This window comes from Lepisosteus oculatus, chromosome 13, assembly GCF_040954835.1.
Source record: "Lepisosteus oculatus isolate fLepOcu1 chromosome 13, fLepOcu1.hap2, whole genome shotgun sequence".
Classification (NCBI taxonomy): Eukaryota; Metazoa; Chordata; class Actinopteri; order Semionotiformes; family Lepisosteidae; genus Lepisosteus; species Lepisosteus oculatus.
The window spans coordinates 17,932,113-17,950,892 of record NC_090708.1 but is presented as its reverse complement, the minus strand read 5'-3'; the positions used below and the strand labels follow the sequence as shown (position 1 = coordinate 17,950,892).

Genomic DNA, 18,780 nt, shown 5'->3' with positions numbered 1-18,780 from the left:
ATAACACTTCTTCTAGTATGTTACTTGGGGAATACAATAGTTAAAAGGCAACCTCCAACAGGCAGTTAAGGATTCAATTGTGTAACTGAGAGCTGGATTGGAATAAAAACCAGGAGGTGTGTGAGCCTCCGGGATTGAAGACCTCTGTCTGCTATGAGTCACCAAAAAACCCCTGTTTTTTTAAACATTCAAATACATAGAAAAAAAATCCTAAGCAATTAATCCATTAAGGGAGTATTTTTTCAGTTTTAAAGCAGCTCTAGTCCTCAATGGCTGATGTTCTAAACAATCTCAAAATGACTCAGTTAATTACTTAATATAGCAGCTCACTTGTTCAATTGATCTCACTGGAATTGTTCCAAGTCTTTAGAAACTAGTTTAATGGCTCCTTACAAAACCTGTTGAAAAGCACTGCAGGACCAGGATTGGTGGTCAAAGTGACTTGCTCACGACAAGCAGCGTCTTAGTCCCCTAGACCACAGAACTGGCATACACGCACACTGACACGCTCTGTCACTGGGGGTGTGCTCATCTGATTTGCATGAAACAAGGAAGGGAATGGAAATCCGTTTTACAGGCTACTCCCAACATTACAACACAATGACAGACAAAATCTGACCAACCAAGATGTCAGTGCAACAGTGACACAATAAGATAAAGGAGAAGTTAGTTATGATACATTGTTTGAAAGAGATATTGCAGGGTGCCCAAAGATTTCCTGTGTCTATTAGTATTACACCGGGGGGCAGAGAGGTGTCTCCCAGTGGGAGAACTGTGAGCTTGCAGTGGAGGGGCTGAGGGACTCTATCCAGAATACACTTTGCTTTCTTTGCCACCCCTTGGTTTGTAGAAGATATTTAAGACAATTTGCCCCAATTATTTTGCTACTTATTTTGACTAATTTTCACAATCACTGGCACCAATAAGACAGTACGTTAAGACACTTTCAATTAAAGACATGCAGAAAAGTTTTAGGATAGTTCTATTAACCTTGTGACTAGCTTTTTTCCCTTAGTGTCACATCATTTGTCCCACCTCAGGTTTGTGTCTATGACCAATCCCAAGTACTTATAGTCATTGACAATAACTACAGTCTGACTATTAATTACAGTAGCTTGGAGAGGTGTTGCATTTTTCCTAAAATCAATGACCAGCTCCTTTTAAAAAAAAAATTAACTGCAAAGACAACTCATCACACCATTCAGCAAAATCATTTAGAATTGGACCATGATGTTTTTCTGGGTCCTTTAATAAGCTGACCATAGCTGAGTCATCAGCAAACTCAGCAAACTTTACAATCATTAGTGTACAAAATGTACAGTAAGGGGGACAAAATACAGTCCTATCGTGATCCAGTGGAAGTATAGCGAATATCAGATTACCAGTTCCATAGTTTGTCCTCTTGAATTCTATTTGTTAAAAAAAAATTAAGACCCATGTCATTATGATATTCTTTAGCTTCAAGTTCTCTGAGAGTTTCTGTGCAAGAAACAATGGTTGTATTGTGTTAAAAGCAGGGGAAAAGTCAACAAATAATATCCTTACAAATGACCTTGCTTGATCAAGATGCTGATAGACCAGATTTAACACAATTCAGCACAGTCCATCATATATGACTCTGTCCTTCCAAGCAATCAAAGACCTGAGTTTGTGGCCAGAGCACACAATCATCTATTATACAGTATCTCAATCGGACATAAACCACACTACACCTCAGAGTCTATTTCAATTTGAACAACAGGTGCATTATTGTGGAAGAAATGAACTCAAGGAATGGGTTCAAAGTCCTTTGCAAGTCAACGTTGCTTCACTGTGCCAGCCCTATAAATGATAAACATTTACAGAAGAGCTTATTAAAAGTTACCAGTTAGACACCTTAAAATGAAAAAGTCATTCAGCCCTGGTTTTTGTCTCTAACGGATGTGAAGAGCTGAATCTGCCTGCTCTTGCACGCTGTGGTTTGTGCTGTCTTGTGTCAAGATGACCTCCATCTCTTTCTAGTTTAAAATACTGTACGTTTCTTTACTCACCAGCACCACCCAATACACTCTCACAGTTCCTACTGTATTTATAGCCGAGCTCTTATCTGTTACTAAACTGCAAGCACAACTCTCCCTCCTCTTGTTTCATTCATTGGTTAAAGCCAAATTCAGGAACTTTTAATTTGGGTGAACAACATTGCTAGACTAATCAGACCAGTTTAGTTTTTACATATATTCAAAAAAATATTAAAAAGAAATAACCTCACATTGTAAGCTGATTTTACATTTATTATAATAAGAAGGGACCTTTTACACTGGTTGTCACAGCTGTTTAGATCAATTCAAAATGTGAAATTACAAACCCTGAAGACAAAGACAAGTGGTCAGCAAGTGGCCCAGAGGACAGGAGGCAGCGAGAGATCCTGTCAAACACTCAGCTTTCCGGGATCTGATTTGCCTCTGGCTGCTGCTTCTAACCTTCAAACCACTACTGCGGTTTCCTTGTTCCCAAACGTCTCTCTCGGGCTGAGAGCTGTCCCTCCCCTCACCTGCGCAGCCCTCAGTTGTCTCCACAGCCTGAACAGGCCAGGTGAGTGTGGCGCAAGTTCTGACTCGAGTGATTGATCAAGTGCTCAATGAGCTTTGCTCTGCATAAGAAGCAAGATAGGAACAGCTCCAGTTAAGGTGCAGAGAGAATTATATAAAGCAAGACATTAATAATAATGTGAAGGAACAAGTAATAGGTTTATTCCATGCGGAAAAGAGAAGGAAGAAAACTGGCTGTGGAGCCTTCTCCGGGTGTGAGTGTGATCTAGAGGCCTGAGGACTGCAGCAGTATTACATTATTAGTATAACCACATATTATGATGCTTTGAGACAGGGGCAGGATTTAAAATTGACCAGAAATTAAGTGATGCTTATTTTTAAAATAACCTTCAAGCTGGTCATGTCGCAAATGCATGTTAAAAGGTGGAAAAATGTATTCCCCGCAATGGGAATTAATAGATGAAGTAGCCAGAACTAAATTAAATCCATTTGTTATTTTAATGTTGATTTTGCAACTAAAAATATATTTAGGTTGGAAAGATAACCCGTGACGCGCCTAAATATTTTCTTCACAGGCAAAGGATTTAAAGGGTTCCGAAATCAGCTGGATACTCAAAGTGCTGTTTACTGAGATGGGTGCCACCATGTGGTGACTTTGAGAATTGTCACAGATCAACAAGTGGTTCAGTTCTTCAAACCTTGCCTTGAAGGATTTGAAGTGCATGTTAAAAACCTGAGAACAGTTGCAAGTCCAATAAAAGACAAGAGAGGCAACATTAAAAAGCAGAGTGTCATTGTGGACTTCAGCAGGCCATAGACATCACCTGTAGAATATAGACATAATAGCAGGACCTAGTTCTGTGTTGCCTTTAGGTAGTTGAATGAAGTTAATAACAAAATTCCTGTGCTCTGTCAAGAATTGCTGTGGTACTTTAAGAGAAGAGAGCATTCACAGTAGGAGGGGAGGATACATCAGTCCAATTTGAAACACCTAAAGGCTTGTTAAAAAAGGCGCTATATTAAATAAAGAAAATGTAAATGGAGATAGTGAACAGTATTGTATTGGGTTGCTACAGATCCAATAAAATAGCAGCAGCCAACAACTGGTCAAGAGCAACAAATGTAACTGAAAACAAACCTGCTTACACTTATATAGCGCTTTTTTGGATACTCCACTCAAAGTGCTTTACAGGTAATGAGGACTCCCCTCCACCACCACTAATGTGCAGCATCCACCTGGATGTATGCTGGGGCTTATGCTTCTAAAAATCCTGAGTATTGTCCAGAAGCACCATGTGCCTGACACCCCCATTCAGTAGTGTGGCTCTGAATGTCTCACCAAAATGGCCATTGGGTTAATGTACAGGAGGCTTTATTGCAGTGTTAATTAAGTCTATATACAGAAAGAATAGAAAAGTCTCTCTTTTCTACTACTAATCTCACGTGCAGTCTCCCTGTAACAACTTCCTAACTCTAACTGACACGAACACCATACAAACCCTTCTTATACACCAGCACACCACTATTTACCATCTTGTGAGAATATGCTCTCGAGTCCTTGACCTATAATGTAATACTTTAACACACAAAGTGAAACTATTTCAAGTTGTTAGAGGTCCTTGGACGACCTCTAGTGGCAGTTCCTCGGCTACTGCTGTCCCTGGCTAGACCAGTTGGCAACACACCAGCTCAGGACAAAATGGATTTCTGATGGCCCTGGGCTCCCCTCCCCCACAGCTGTGCACTCACCGAGCTTACTGCCCTCTTCCCTCCCACAAAGACACTTCGACAGAGCAGCACATCTGTGAGGCTGAGGAATGGACCTCTGAGTTCACATTGTCATTAACACGTGCAGTGGATGAATGTCAGTTTATTATCAAGTGGTGGATAATTCTTGTGTCAAGATGTCATTTCTAGACCGTGCCAGTTACTCCCATGGGGTGAATTGTTTGCACAGGTGTATGTACTTTAGACAAACTCTCCTCATCTCCAAAAAAAACAACAAGTATAAAGAGATATGCAGGTTAAGTAGTTCACTGCACTTTCATGCTTTATACTTACAGCATACTGTAAAAAGTCACATGGTATATAAACAGTTCCAGGTCATGTGAACTGTTAAATATAAACTGTAGACTACACACAACACACACACTACACACAGCTGGCCAGGGCTCATATTAACTCTAAACTTGGAGGCACAATACTGTAGGTTTTCCTAGTTGCCTCTGACATGAAATGAACTGAGCATGAGGTCAAAGCACACTTTCTTGATTCACATTTTGCTGACACAAGTTTCTGTAAATCACATCATTAGATCAGCATTTGTGTCTGTTGGGACTTACTGAGCAGATCAGGCAGGAGTATTGAAAGACAGCAAAGTCACGGTATAGATAGCTGGTGTAACAAAGAGGTTATAAAAAATTTAGACACAGTATTGGAGATGCATTTAATTCAATATGCTCATAGCATTTTAATGCTGCTGAGAAGCCGTGCAGAACAGCAAAGGATTTGAATTCACAGGATGCGGAAGGTGGTTTGTCCTGGGTGAGATCTCCGAACATGAGTTGTGACGACAGCAATGAGGACCGGAGGAGAGCACAAGCCACACAGGAAGCAGAGCTCTGGGCTGTGCGACATGGAGCTCCACCCTGGCTTCAGTCCAGATAACTGGGCACAGACCACAGCTCAGGTAAATTGAATTTGCTGTGAGTTTTAGTATAAAACCAAGCGTCTGTGTGTCCCCCTGTAAGACAGAGAGGCCTGTGTGAGAGTGTTAATAAAAGTCACAGGATGGTCATTACCAGAGGTCCGGAATGAGCCGGAGCAGTTTTAGTTTGATCTGGTACTTGACTGGAAGTGAAAGCAATTAGGGTAGCACAGCAGGATTCCAGGTTTGGTTCTGGCTTGGTGTAATTTCTCTATTTTGCTTGATTTCCCAATGGTTGCAAGGATTTGCTCTAGATGCTCTGATTTCCTCCCATATTGCAAAGACATGCTGTCTAAATAATCTGGGGTCTCTAAACTGCACCCAGTTTGTGTAAGACTAGCATCTCGTTCAGAGTGTATCCTAACTTGCACCCATGGTCTTCTTCTACGCACTCCGACACACCATTAGGCTTTATTAAACTAAGCCTAAGCCATTATTGAATATAGTGAATGCAACTGGACAGCAATGTAGTAGATGACATCTACCATAAATAGTATGCATTATTAGCAATATACATATCTTAGTCCTTTTGCAGCCAAGGTAAGAAAATGAGGTGCAGTGCTGTGACCCTGGGCTGCTGTCCAGGAGGAAACTGGAGTTGAGAGCTGCGGGCTGTGCTGAATAATGGATTCAGGGTGTCAGGTGGTAGTCAGGACTACGAGGAGGATGAACACTTTAGTACCCACCCCTCCTCTCCGGGGAAACAGAAAAGCCGTAGTCCAGGACACAGAGGCTCCAAGGCAGGGAGTCCTGGGCCTGGAGGACAAGCGTGCCTGCAAGTTTCCTACTTTTCAAAGGAGTAGCCCATGGAGAGCTGGGGGAAGTTGTAAAGCTGGTCCCATCAAGACAATAAGGATCTGATTTAGGCAGTCAAGAGCTGTGTTGGAAGCTGTAGACACACAGATCTGCCAGGAGCAAAACGGCCTACTGCTGCCATACAGCCTGTGTCCTGGCTCTCCCCTGCTGGAGCCCCACAAGAACAACTGCAGCCTGCTATGGCTTTCAGCTTCAGTGAAGAAACACAGTCAAGCAGGATGGGGATCTCCATGTTAAATCTATTTCATATTCCATCTGGCATTCATTTCTCATTTACACTGTGGATAGACATCCAATTTTATACCATCAGAACAGAACCCTGCAGATATAGTATATAGATAGACATTCATTGAGTAAAGAAGACCTGCTTTAATTAATCTGTGGTTCTTCAGTGGTTTGGTATTGACCTTGAGTGACGTATTTGTAATGTTAATTCCAAATAATCTCCTAACTACTTAATTAAAAAATCACTCACTTCAGTGCTTAATTAAGCAATCGTTCCACATGTGTAAAAACTGGTGACTTTGAGAGATGATGAGATCGAGGGATGATATATAAACCCTGCTATATTGGTTCTCTCCAGGATCAGGGCTGGCCAGTCCATTCTAATACTTATGTCACTTTGCAGGTGGTTGAAAATCATAAATCTGCCTCATCTCATTCCTTCTCAGAGACACACAATGATTTCTTAAAGGATGGCTATGCATCTGAAATTATGGACTTTTATACAGTGGTGTGTTCATTTCAGTGAATCACCCTCAAATCTGGTTCATAATAGAAGAGAAAAGCTAGTTAGTGATAATTGAAAACACATAATAATCTATTAGTGCGATCAAACAAATTGACCACAAATGCAAATGAAATGCAACACACCAGATAAAAATGGAAATACAGTAGTGATTCTTTTACATCCAACCTGTATTCAGTGTGCATTTTATATTTTGAATTTGCACAGTGCACGTCCATACTCGACACTAGACATGCAGACGACTCACATTATCTGTTCATAGGATTGTCCCTGAACCGGAAGTGGCTATGAAGTAATCCGTTCCGTATAGTGCAAATGGTATATTATTCACATTCGGTCAGACTCATACTCACGGTAGAAAAGATCTGCTATAATGATTTAGGCAAGATTTTTATGTGTTATGGATTAAAATAAGAAGATTATGTTCGTTGAAGAATTTACCACGATAGAGGAGTGGGCGGAGATACGGCTCCAGCTCTAAGGCGAAACGAGTAAAACGATTAAGAAGAAGAGTTTACCTGTTTCGCCAGGTCAGGTCTATGGCTTTTTGTGTTTTCCCCAGCACCGTGGTAGGACAGCAGCTGAGCCTGAGCGCAGGTAGTGCTGTGAGGGATGGACTCGTTTCTCACTATAGACCCATGGGTTGTAATTGGTCGCAACGCCTCTTTCATTATTAAACCGGCTGGACGGGAGGAAAGTGCTCTTCTTCCCTGTCCATCCTGACGACATAGGTTTAAGTTTAAACTAAATAAAAATAGAGATTAAAAATTAGGGCGGCAGGATGGACTACCAGAAGAAGAAGAAACTGACCTTTTTCACTATCGGGCTCATCTTCCTTTTGAGTGGCATTGAATACGGTGAGCGAAATTATTTTTTAATAGTGTGGGTTTGTATTGGATCGAACTTAGTTTTTCATTTTAACGCTGGCCTTTCACTGTAATCACTAGCCAGATGGGCCCTTCATTAATACAATAACCCGAACTTAGTCCGTACTGTTGTCATGGGGGTTTAACTAACGTCCGATGTGACTGATGTCCAGAGCGGGTTGATTCTCTGCACCAAGTGCCTCTTCTCCTTGGATTAAACGCGAGTTGGGTATTCGCAGCATTGCTGCATTTTCAGGCGTGAACTTCACGATTCGTATTCAAACATTAATATCTATGTATTCGTTTAGCGGGGAATAAAGCAGCGATATTAAAAGGGTTGTTTAATATTACTCTTTAGTAGAGGTTGCTTATGCCGAGACACAAACCGGGCTGTGAGAGAAGAATGCGAGGGAGTGTCGCCGTTTGTCCTTGTGGAAGTGAAGAGTATTTGTGTGGGGAGTGTTTGCTTGCCTATCTAGCAGGCTGGCTTGCTTTACCTTATAATCAGGCAGGCGCTTAACCAACAGAAGCTGGGGTCGTGAGGGAAGTTGGGTTGTGCTGATTCAGCACAGAGGTTCCTTAATTTTTTATTTCTGTTGGTGGTGTGGTTTTGAGGGGGGTACCCTTTCCTGTAACAGTAGTGCAGTAAACAGCCAGGTACAGTTACAGTAGCAATGATTAAACAGCTCGTGTCTCCATCAGTTTCACAAAAGACCACGTCTCCATTCACAGACGTCTGATCCACATTACGTCAAGTATGTGGAAAATAATGCATTTGTTTCAGTTCTGCTAATCAGGACTGTTTTGATTGGTTTCTGTGCTTTATTTCTCATTGCCCAGTTCCTGAAGCCAGATCTGTTGCTGTCATCAGTTTCTTAAAGTGGTGATTCATCTTCATTGAGAAACTGGTGTGGAACAGGCATATACTGTGTACCGTTTTCAACCTTTTCTTCTCATGGTCTTCTCCTCCCTGTGTCCCCACTGGCCCTTTTCCTCTCCGTGTCCAGCGGTGATCCTGCCCACTATCTGGCGGTACCTGCAGACGCTGGGAGCAGAGCCCTATTTCCTGGGTTTGGGCCTGTCTGCGTTCAGCCTGACCGGACTGCTGTCCGGGCCGCTGTTCGGGCACTGGTCAGACCGCACGCGCCGCACCAAAGCCATCATCCTCTTCGCCAACCTCTTCGAGATTGCTGGTGAGCCCTTCTGTCCTGGTCAAGTATTAGAAATCCCCCAACTCCCCCCCCCCAGTACTGTGTAAAGGAAGAACAAGGGATCTGTTCCAAACAAGAACAGATCCCTTGTTCCTTCTATCTCAAGGTTTCCAAAGTGAGCAGCAAAACCATTCATATGACTGGAACTTCCTAAAAAAGTGGTGCATGAGTGTGGAATATACACTTCAGCCAATTATTTGTTGATTTGTATGGAGCTTTCTGGAAACGGTCCTGGCAAAGGCTACAGTGTTCTCATGCCGACCATGTTGGTCGAGTATCTTGGAGAAGAAATGAAAGGAACTGTTTTTTCTTAGTTCTACCCCCTTCTTTCATTTTGAAACATTTTGGTGTAATTTGGTTTCAATTCCTCTGCAGGTAATTTGTTGTTTAGATATATTTATATATTACTTTTAATGTTTCTTTTCAGTGTAATGGAAAATGAAACGCGTGTAGTTTTTTCTTTAGCTAGTCCAATTGGTATGATGCATTGGAAGTTCAATGGAAGAATTCTCCTACATTCTACCATATGGGAGGCAGAGACAGTTTTGATTCCCAGCCAATGCATAAGTTGTACTTGTAACAAATTGGGGTAATAGACTTTCTCTAATAATATAATAAAAATTGTGTATACTATATTGATGTTTTTATTAATTTTATATATCACTGTTAAATATAAATAATAAAAGTAACAATATCATGGACGGACCTATGTAGTGTACAGCTGCTGTGTGCCTGTTTCACAAAGTAAGGTAAGTCAGTTACCCAGATATATACAGTTTACTGTATAGTCTTTTCTGGTCACGATGTGTGCTATTCAGGTTTGCTTACATGTTAAAATAACGTCAGACCCATTATCTGACATTGGAGCAGTGGTGTAGCCAGTATTTCATATTTTGAGTGGTGGACACACAGCATAGACAGTGATCCCAAGATTGTTGCAGGCAAAAAGAAGTTTCAAGAAAGCTGGGTGTGTTGCGATTTGACAAACCAACTTGAGTGCAGAAGTTTGCAGCCTCCTGCCACCATTTCTCGGCGGCCACAAAATGGATCGCTGCTGGAAAACCAGCTAAAATAAAAAGACCTAAACTAAAAAGTGTTCAGCTACTACTACCTGCATAAATATTTATATTAGTAAATTAAGATGTTTATTGTACTTGAGTTATTTTTTATTTATTTTCAGCTACCAAAATGTCCTTTTAGTTACATGATTTTGTATTTAAACCCACTTAATATGGAATATTAAGAAGTACTACAACAGATCAAATGAAGCTACTAACATATAACGCACCACAACTGCAGCCATGAGTTCTGACGCATGTTCTGAATGGCTGCATCTGTAGATCAGCACTGATTCAGGGCAACTGGAGGTCACAGTTCTGCTGAGTTAGTACCTAAGTGCACTTAAGTGACTGAATCTTGTTTTTAATCTCAGCGTTGTTTCCACGAATGTGTTTATAATCAGGTTGTGGGAAAGCTCTTGTCTTTAGAGAGATTCTATCCAGCAGATTTGAGTTTGCCTTTCCAAGTCCAGGTACATAATGCATACAGTCTTATGGTGATCATGTTCAAAATGTTCTGTCTCGGATGTTAATCAGATGTTTGTTCTGTTTTATTATAAAATAATAAAGCAAAGTCACATTCATTGTTATAACATTTAATAGTAATTGTTCTGTTACTTTTATTTTTTTATACTCGTAACTGATTGGATGCAGCATTTTCTCAAGGTTATTGCACTGTTAAAATAATATCCATTAGCTAAGGCAAGGAATGTAGGGTGTTACTTAGTATCTTACAATTTTTTTTTTCCCCATTTGGTTTCCCTTCATGGTCTTTTTGTTTAAATGCAGATATTCACATTCAGTCCTTAAGTTTTAAGTTTGGGGAATTCAAATTGCAGAAATCTGCTCTGGCTGACTGGGCCAAACTGACCTGCTCATTCCCTGCTGCATTTGGGAAAGGTCAAAACAGCTGCAACTCTGACACTCTCTTCTTCCCACCCCCCTCTCTCCCCCAGGAAACATCATGTACTTTATGGGCTACTCAAAATGGCTGCTATTGTCCAGCAGGCTTGTGGCAGGTAAGGGGTTAAACTCATCTCCACACAGAGTGTACTAAGAAGATTAGTCACACACACTCTTTTTCCTTATGCTGTCTGTTCTGAGCCCAGAGGTGTACACTGAGTTCAGAGATGACTTTACAGTACTGTCAGTTTTGAGATGGGCTCTGTGCAAAGGCCTATTTCCTAGGAACAGTAACACCCTGTCAAACCCCTGTGATGTGTATAAACTCCATCATGCAGTATAGCCTGGGCTCTCTGTCTGTGTGGTACAGTTAAGCTAATATGTCATGCTGTGCCCTTGTCCTCTTGTGGCTAGTGGTGTGCCCAAAGATGTATGACGTCTGGCTACTAATTTAGCATTAATAAGTTGTGACCTGGAAAATAATGGCAAGAATAATGTAGACCAGAATAAATCAATTAATAACGGGAGAAGGGATGTTTCCGGAGAGACTAGTGATTTAAGTTAGGTGGGGGGATGAGTGCTGGAGTTCTTAAACTGAGATCAGAGAGGGCAGTGAGTGAGCTGCCAGGTCTGGATGTACTGAGGAGGGCTGTGGCTGGGTGTTGAAGCAGAGACATGAGAGTTTAATTGTGCTTTTTGTTTAGGTATCGGGACGGGTGCAGGCGCCTCGATCTTTGGCTACCTGACGCGGAGCACGCTGCCGGAGGACCGTGCCACTGTGTTTGCAGCTGTGATGGCCTGCCGGCAGGCTGGACTCCTGATTGGTCAGTTCGCCATTGTGTTCAGTAGGAGCTTTGTTCAGCAGGAGATATAAACAATATCGGAACTGATAAGGTTACTGAATTACAATAATGGACTGTAACTTCTTTAAAACTGTAAGCTCTGTGAAGTAGTGCTACATGTCCTACTCTTAACAGATTATAAGGGTCTCTTTTAAAAAAACATCTTCATAACTGTGGGTAAAGAGGCAAAAGTGTTTTAAAAAATATTACAATTGCTTAAAAATGTTAAGATCTAAGCCTTAGCTTACAGTCATGTTTTGCCGATTGCAATGTTAAAACTGAATTTTACATGATATTGCAGTAGATGACTATGCTCACTAGTTTGTCCACATGCGATTTGAACTCTACAAACCATCATGTTCCTTCAGTTTTTATGAGTGGGAGATGGCAAGGTGCATTTTGTCAATGATTAATAATACAAAAATAATTGACTTGTAGATGTTTTTATGAAGAGAATTGTCAACAGGTACTTCTACACAGCTGTCTTACAGTAAGGCAACAGATTTCCACAGGAAAGGCAACAGGAAGGTCCACTAACCTGCTCAATGAATCACTGTTGGATAGTGATCTTCTGACACAAAGCCATAACCATAACATTTCCTGCCCATTGAATCCCAGGTCTGAAAGGATTACTGTACAGAACCCAAAGGAGGAAGAAAGGGGTTTCTGGTGCAGTGTGTTATTTCTAAGTCAGTCACAGTTTGGGTGTTGGGTTGTAAACCAAATTGTTATGCCCAAATCCTCCCAGAAACTGAATAAGTGGCTGTACTCTTGTAAAGGTGCTCAATGCATTGTATATAAAAAAAGTCTCCGAAGGGGCTCAAACACTGATCTTGCTTTCTTAAAGTTATGGTTCTTCCCTATAATTTAGGCTAGAGGTATCAAATGCAGTTTTTGGTGGGCCTAATGCAGAGGTTTCCAGCCCTTATTCTAGTAATTCCCAGTCCAGTTAGTGTCCTAGATCATTCTAAGCAATCTTTTTTTTTTATAGCGGTTAAACTTGGAAGTTATTAATTAATAAAGAAAGTGATTTGTGATCAACCTTTAATAAGGTTTAGTGGATTACAGAAAATGTTCTTATAAAACAACTAGAAACTTCATTTAAAGTATAAGTGTTATTTGTTCTACTTCGTTAGCTGCACAGGTAACTGAAACCTTGGATCGAATAAAAACAAGAAGACGCCAGGCTCTCCAGGAATTTCGTCCTTAGCTCTGCCATTACTTACCAGTGACTGGAATTCCCAAGTGGGTATTAACACATGGTTTACTGGACCCCATTAGCAGTGGCCTGAGATACCAGTGTGTAAGATACCCAAGGTATCAGTGAGAGATTCACCCCTCTTCCATGCAATGCTAGCTCTTTATGGTGTAGTGCTTCTTGCAATGTGTCCAGAGCCAAAGATCTCTGTGCTAGCACACCTCCAACACCCACCTGTCTGCCTGTGCTGATCAGGGATTGATGCCAATTGTTCAAGGGGCAAGAAACTGGTAATGTTTTTGTAAATAGAACATAGAAATGCAGAACAGAAAGGAAATGAGGAACAAAATGCTGGGAACTGGACATGATTCCGGGAATGTTTTCTAACCCAGGTATAGGTATCGAACTGTGGCAGTATAGTGTGAATTGCTATGGAAGGAGTAGCTCATAAACGCGTACATGGTCATTTAAAACTACTTGCTTATCTCTGACTTTCTCTGACACCTACAGGCCCGGCCTTCAACCTGTTCTTGAGATTGTGCGACTTCCACCTGGGACCATTCATTGTGAATAAGTACACATCGCCAGGGGTAAGTGGAGAGAACTTAAACTGACTAAACTGGAGCAGTGCCAGCATTTTTGCATGGTGCTCTTTTTAAAAAAAATTTAACTAAATTAAATCTTCAGGTGGGTAGCTGCGTCAGCATGCGTAGGCTACAAAGAAACAAGTGATAGGTTTATTCCAGAAAAAGAAGAAAGAAAACACAATGTTTCAGCTGTGGAGCCTTCTTTAGAAAAGCCTTCTTTAGAAATAAGAGCCAATCTTTACCTCTGGCCTCACATGTTAAGTCTGCTTAGGTATCTCGTATTTTAGTGATGATACAAGGTGCTTGTAAAGTTAATTGGCGTATTTGAATAACTGTGATATTGGATAATGTAATAACTATGGAGGAACCAACTAGAAAGTAAATGTGTTGTTACCATGAGGAAGGCACACTTGTGTGTGACTATTGTAAACACTCCACATACAGGCTGTCAAGTCCAAAACTGCAGTGTGCTCATATAGTGCCCTCTGTGACCTCGGAAGTGTCACGTTTAGGCCCGCTAGCCTGTGACAACCATCTTTAGGATGGGCGGGAAGTGACTGTGCCTCTGGTTCTCTCCAGCTGTTCATGTGTTTCCTGTGGGTGCTGCTGCAGCTGGTGGTCCTATTCCTGTACTGGGACATCCCTCCACAGGGGGCATCGCAGCCCCAGGGGGATGCTGAGAAGGAAGAGGAGAAGCTCCTAGTGCCTCCAGTGACCCCTGAGCCATCGTACGGCAGTGTTGGCCCTGGTGTGCCCAGCTCTGTGGGTGTCGCACACAATCATGTCCTCCCCAATGGCACCGTGAGCCCCCCCTCACCCCCACCCTCCCCTCCTCCATCCACACTCACCAACCCCTTCCACCGTTTCAGCGCCAGCAAAGGTGAGTGTCTGTGTCCCCTACTCTCAGCTTCCTGATCGGGCGTGTACCCTCTCTCTCGTAGTGCTTGCTTGCACATTTTACCATAACCCATCCTTGCTGTCTCATTGCCCCTGTGGTACAATCGCTCTCAGTACTATTAACTGCGTCTGTCTTGGATCATGTAATTTTATGCTGTACCTGTGCGTCTTGTTGCGGTGTATGTGCACGTGTAGACCCCGTCTATTTCTGACACGCTGTGTGTATCTGTGTGTGTACACGCTGCTCTGCGAGTGACACTGTGATCTGTGCTCCAGAGTACCTGCGGGAGGAAGTGGTGGTGCTTCTCACAGCTCAGTTCATCACTCTCTTCAACCAGACTGCACTGGAGGTATGAGGGATTGCTGCAGGAGCCGCTGAGTGTACAGGATAGACTCCCAGTGCAGAGCAGAGTGAGCTGTCTCTGTCTTGATTAACTGACTTGCTGATGTGCTCTGTAAATAGCCTAATCTGTTGTTATTTCAGACTATGACTGACTATGCCATGTTATATGAACAAAATGTTTAAAATGTTATGCAGTCATGTTATTTTAAAAGGGAGGAGGTGATAAAGTTGGTCTTTGATGCAAAGTTTAAACATGTACATGCTGTTATCCATCTGCCTTCACCATCCTTTCTCTTTCTCTTTCCCCAGACTATGGTGACCCCGCTGACCCAGAAATACTTTAACTTTGGGGAGCTGGAGAATAGCATTATGTACTGCCTGTGTGGTGTGGAGGTCATCGCTGGGTTCTTCTTCGTGCGCTGGCTGAGCCGGCGCTGCACGGACCGCGTGGTCCTCGCTGTGGGGCTCATCATCTCCAACGTGTCCTGCGTCTGGTGCCTCATCTTCCTCGCAAACCCACAGGGTGAGGGTGCCTGCCAGTTCCACTGAGGGGGTACCGAGATGTATATAATGTGGTATCTCCATATACATTATGGATTAAGGCACACCAAGAGATATTAAGACAAACTCAGGCTCAAAGACTAAGATGCTTTAAAACTCTGAGATTCATTCAGATTCCCTCAAGGGGCAGCCTCAGTTGCCTTTGGAGATGATAGGTTATACACAGGCTCAATTGAACGTATTGAGATATGCTTGACTAATTGCTTCATCACTCACTCTGCCCTCTCTCTTTATCTCTCACAGGCGGATTACCCTGGCAGCTGACAGAGTTCGTTATCGGGGTGTTCCTTCAGGTTCTGGGGCTCCCATTTGTGGCAGTCTCTCAGGTTTCTCTGTTCTCCAAAGTGACGGCAGAGAAAACTCAGGGTGTGTATCAGTGTTTGTGTTTAACTGTACTACAGTTATTGTTCCAGGTGGTTGTGGTGTTCATGTTATCTCTGACTTCTTTAAGACTGGTACTCTGATTGAGCTAAACTTTGGAATCCAGTGAAGTTGAGCTAGATGTAGGGTTAAACTTACACTACAGTTAGGATTCCACTAATGTTACAGCTACATTTTAAGTTGAGTTGAAAAGACTGCTAGTATGCCATGTTGTACTTAACGTTTAACATGGGTGGGAATGGTGTTGCCCTTAGGTCTAACAATGGTACTAGCGTTTAAATGACAAAGTAAGCACAATGCAGTCCTCTCATCATTCTAGTAAAGCCAACTGAAATGTAATTGTAACACTGGTTGACTTCAATGATTTTTCTCACCCTAGCCCAAGATCTAGGCTAGCATGTGCATTAACATTTTAGGCATCCTCACGGATAAGCAATGCAGATACAGATAACGATGGGGTTCTCCATGTTTTGGGCTCATGCAGGCACAATGATCAGGTCTGGACTGCTTCCTTGGCAAGACAGCCTAAGCCACTTATAAGGGCAGTCAAAAACTTTGCTGCACTTTGAACAATAGATCACATCAAGTGTTGAGATTAAGCCATTATAAGATCACTTTCCTTTTAACTGTGTTTCTCGGCAGTTATTCAGTTCTTTTCCTTGTTTAGTTTATAACTGATGGGGGTAGTCTCCTGTGTGGTGCAGTATCTGTATGTTGTGAAGTGCTCCCTCTGCAGTGAGTCTCGCTTTGCTCTTGGTCTGGCTGGCAGGCTTCAGTCAGGGGCTGCGGCGCTCTGTCGGGGGACTGGCGACAATCCTGGGGCCACTGTGGGCAGGAGGGCTGACAGGGAACCTGTACATTATGCTGGGAGTCATGATGGCCCTGCTCCTCATGCTTACTGTGAGTACACCTGACCTCCGACTTGCGTGCATGCTGTTGTTACTGCATGCCCACTGTTGTAGTAGAGGCTGACTCAGTAGTGGCACTCAATGGCAGAGTGTTTGTTTGTCTCAATAGGGGTAAATGTGTGTTGTACTAATGGCAGTTTGCATATTTGTTTAGGTGATGATGGTGTTCTCCTATGATCAATTAGTGGAGCCCACTGTCATCATAAACCATACTGATGTCCAAGAGGACTGTGGGTAGGGGCTGCTTGTGGTCTCCAAGGAGATGAGCAGTGGAAGGTGAGGGGTGGGACTTTATGCTTTTCATGATGGTTTACACTGAAATAATTGCTAATGGTATTAAATCATAATTATTAGTAGCCTTATATTTCTGTACCTTGTTTTATCCTATCTTTAATTTTTTCCTTCATGTGCTTTTTCTTTAGTTGTGCTCTCTGCCAAAAATCATACAATGTGGAAGCCTTGTGTCTGTAACCAGTTTCAACAGTCTGTATTCTCCAGTCTAAAGCTATTTTACGTTGTTTATTTTGCCTCCGATTCAGGGTCAGTCTGATCCCTGCACCTTAGTGTCTGGGTCAGATTGAACCCCACACTAAGCTCTGTCTTCCAGTCTAACTGCTGTGTTTCTCGAATGATTAACACAGGTGTCTGGTGGATCCACTGCCCACCCTGTGGACTGCTGGCTGGAAGAGGTCTTCTTCAGGATAGCACTGGGACAAGGCAGGGCTGGAGTACTACCTTAGTGTACTGGGATACTTTTCCAGACTGAGCATCCTGCATCCCTGTTTTCACCTCATAACACTAACATTACAGGTCCTTCTATACACTGAATTACACAATTACACAATTTTGATCCACTAGCATTTTACTTCACAGTCCACGTGATCCCTGTCTCAGGGCTCAAGAATTTGGCCTATTTAAAATTCTCTGCTTTTTAAAGTTGCTGCTGATTTTAAAGGTAGAACTGGATACAGCCGGTGTCTTTCCACTTTGAAAGGATGAATTTATTTGCGTTTAGAAAGATTCAGAGGATTTCATCACTTTTTGGCCTACAAGTCCAGTGTTCCACAAAGCTGAGCCACTCTCCAGAGCCGCAGTGGTGATCAACTCCCATTCTGAGAATTCAGTTCTGTAGGTTTTCTTTTACTCTAAATTGCTCAAGCAAAACCTCCGTAACACAAGAGCACAGAAAGCAAAGACGTCTTTAACAACTGAGCCATAGACCTGCTGGGATTGCGGTTTTGCTGTCCATCAGAGCTATAGAGACATAATATGGAGTTTTAATATACAGTTTCAGTGTCAGTATGGAGTGCAAGCACAGAATCTCAGCACAGTGTTTGAGTCTCCTGGTGGGGTAGTCTGTATTGATGCACAATGAATGTAATTAAACTCCGTATATTTCCTGTGGAAAATATATTGTCAATAAAATATTAAACTGTTTTCATGTTGGTTGAAGCTAAGCATTAGGGGTCCAAACGGGAAGAAAACTGTTAACGCATCACATGCTACCCCCCTCAGTCTGTCTGTTTTCCACTGCAGTGTACTACATTTATGTTGCAGAATATATTACAGAAAACCTTGCTATCTCTTGCTAGTGGTGCTACTGTATGTCATTCTTGTGGCCTACATTTGAACAATACCTCTGTATTTCTGCTGTAGTATATAAATAATGTAAACATACACTTGTGGAATTACTGTAACTATATATAATTATTTATTATAATCGGTGCAATGCAGTGTTCAGTTACGGCACCCAGCTAGCTTCCAGAATACCAGGAACAGGAGATGCAGAAGAGCACTTACCACTGTTCTCATAAAGTTTGTCAAAAAGTGTTAAATGTTTATATTGTTACATTTTTTTCTACTTTTTGCAATTACCACAAGAAACCTTTCTAGTTCATTGGGTAGCAACAGTAAGTATAAAGTAAGCATTTTTTGTTTGCTGCTTTAGTTCCCATTGAAACGATTGACTTTTAGACTGTGCTTCTCTCTTCTGGCCAAGTGGGGGAGCTGTTACCCCACAGACTGGACTTTTCTCACACGGACAAGCTGGTTGCAAAGTGTTTTTCGTTTCCTCAAGCTGTGGCTGAAACCCTGTGAAAATTAATTGGGGTGGTTGGATTATTTTTAACGAGCTGTAATTATGAAAGGGTGGCACTTTGGTTAGCATTGCTCTCTCACAGTGCTGAAGTCCTGGGTTCCATTCTGGATCTGGGATGCTGTCTGTGT

The 18,780-nt window shown here is 42.2% G+C and overlaps 1 protein-coding gene across 1 annotated transcript; it reads left to right on the top strand.

Annotated features, from left to right (window-relative positions):
* The first annotated feature begins 7,084 nt into the window (after nt 1-7,084).
* On the top strand, nt 7,085-17,991 carry LOC102690956 (major facilitator superfamily domain-containing protein 8-like). The gene is made up of 12 exons (XM_006637854.3): nt 7,085-7,656; nt 8,673-8,858; nt 10,891-10,953; nt 11,542-11,661; nt 13,388-13,467; nt 14,044-14,344; nt 14,638-14,711; nt 15,014-15,227; nt 15,509-15,631; nt 16,416-16,546; nt 16,709-16,830; nt 17,196-17,991. Exons 1-11 carry the CDS (start codon nt 7,581-7,583, stop codon nt 16,790-16,792), a joined length of 1,452 nt encoding a protein of 483 aa, XP_006637917.2. The 5' UTR covers nt 7,085-7,580; the 3' UTR covers nt 16,793-16,830; nt 17,196-17,991.
* Nucleotides 17,992-18,780: the final 789 nt, after the last annotated feature.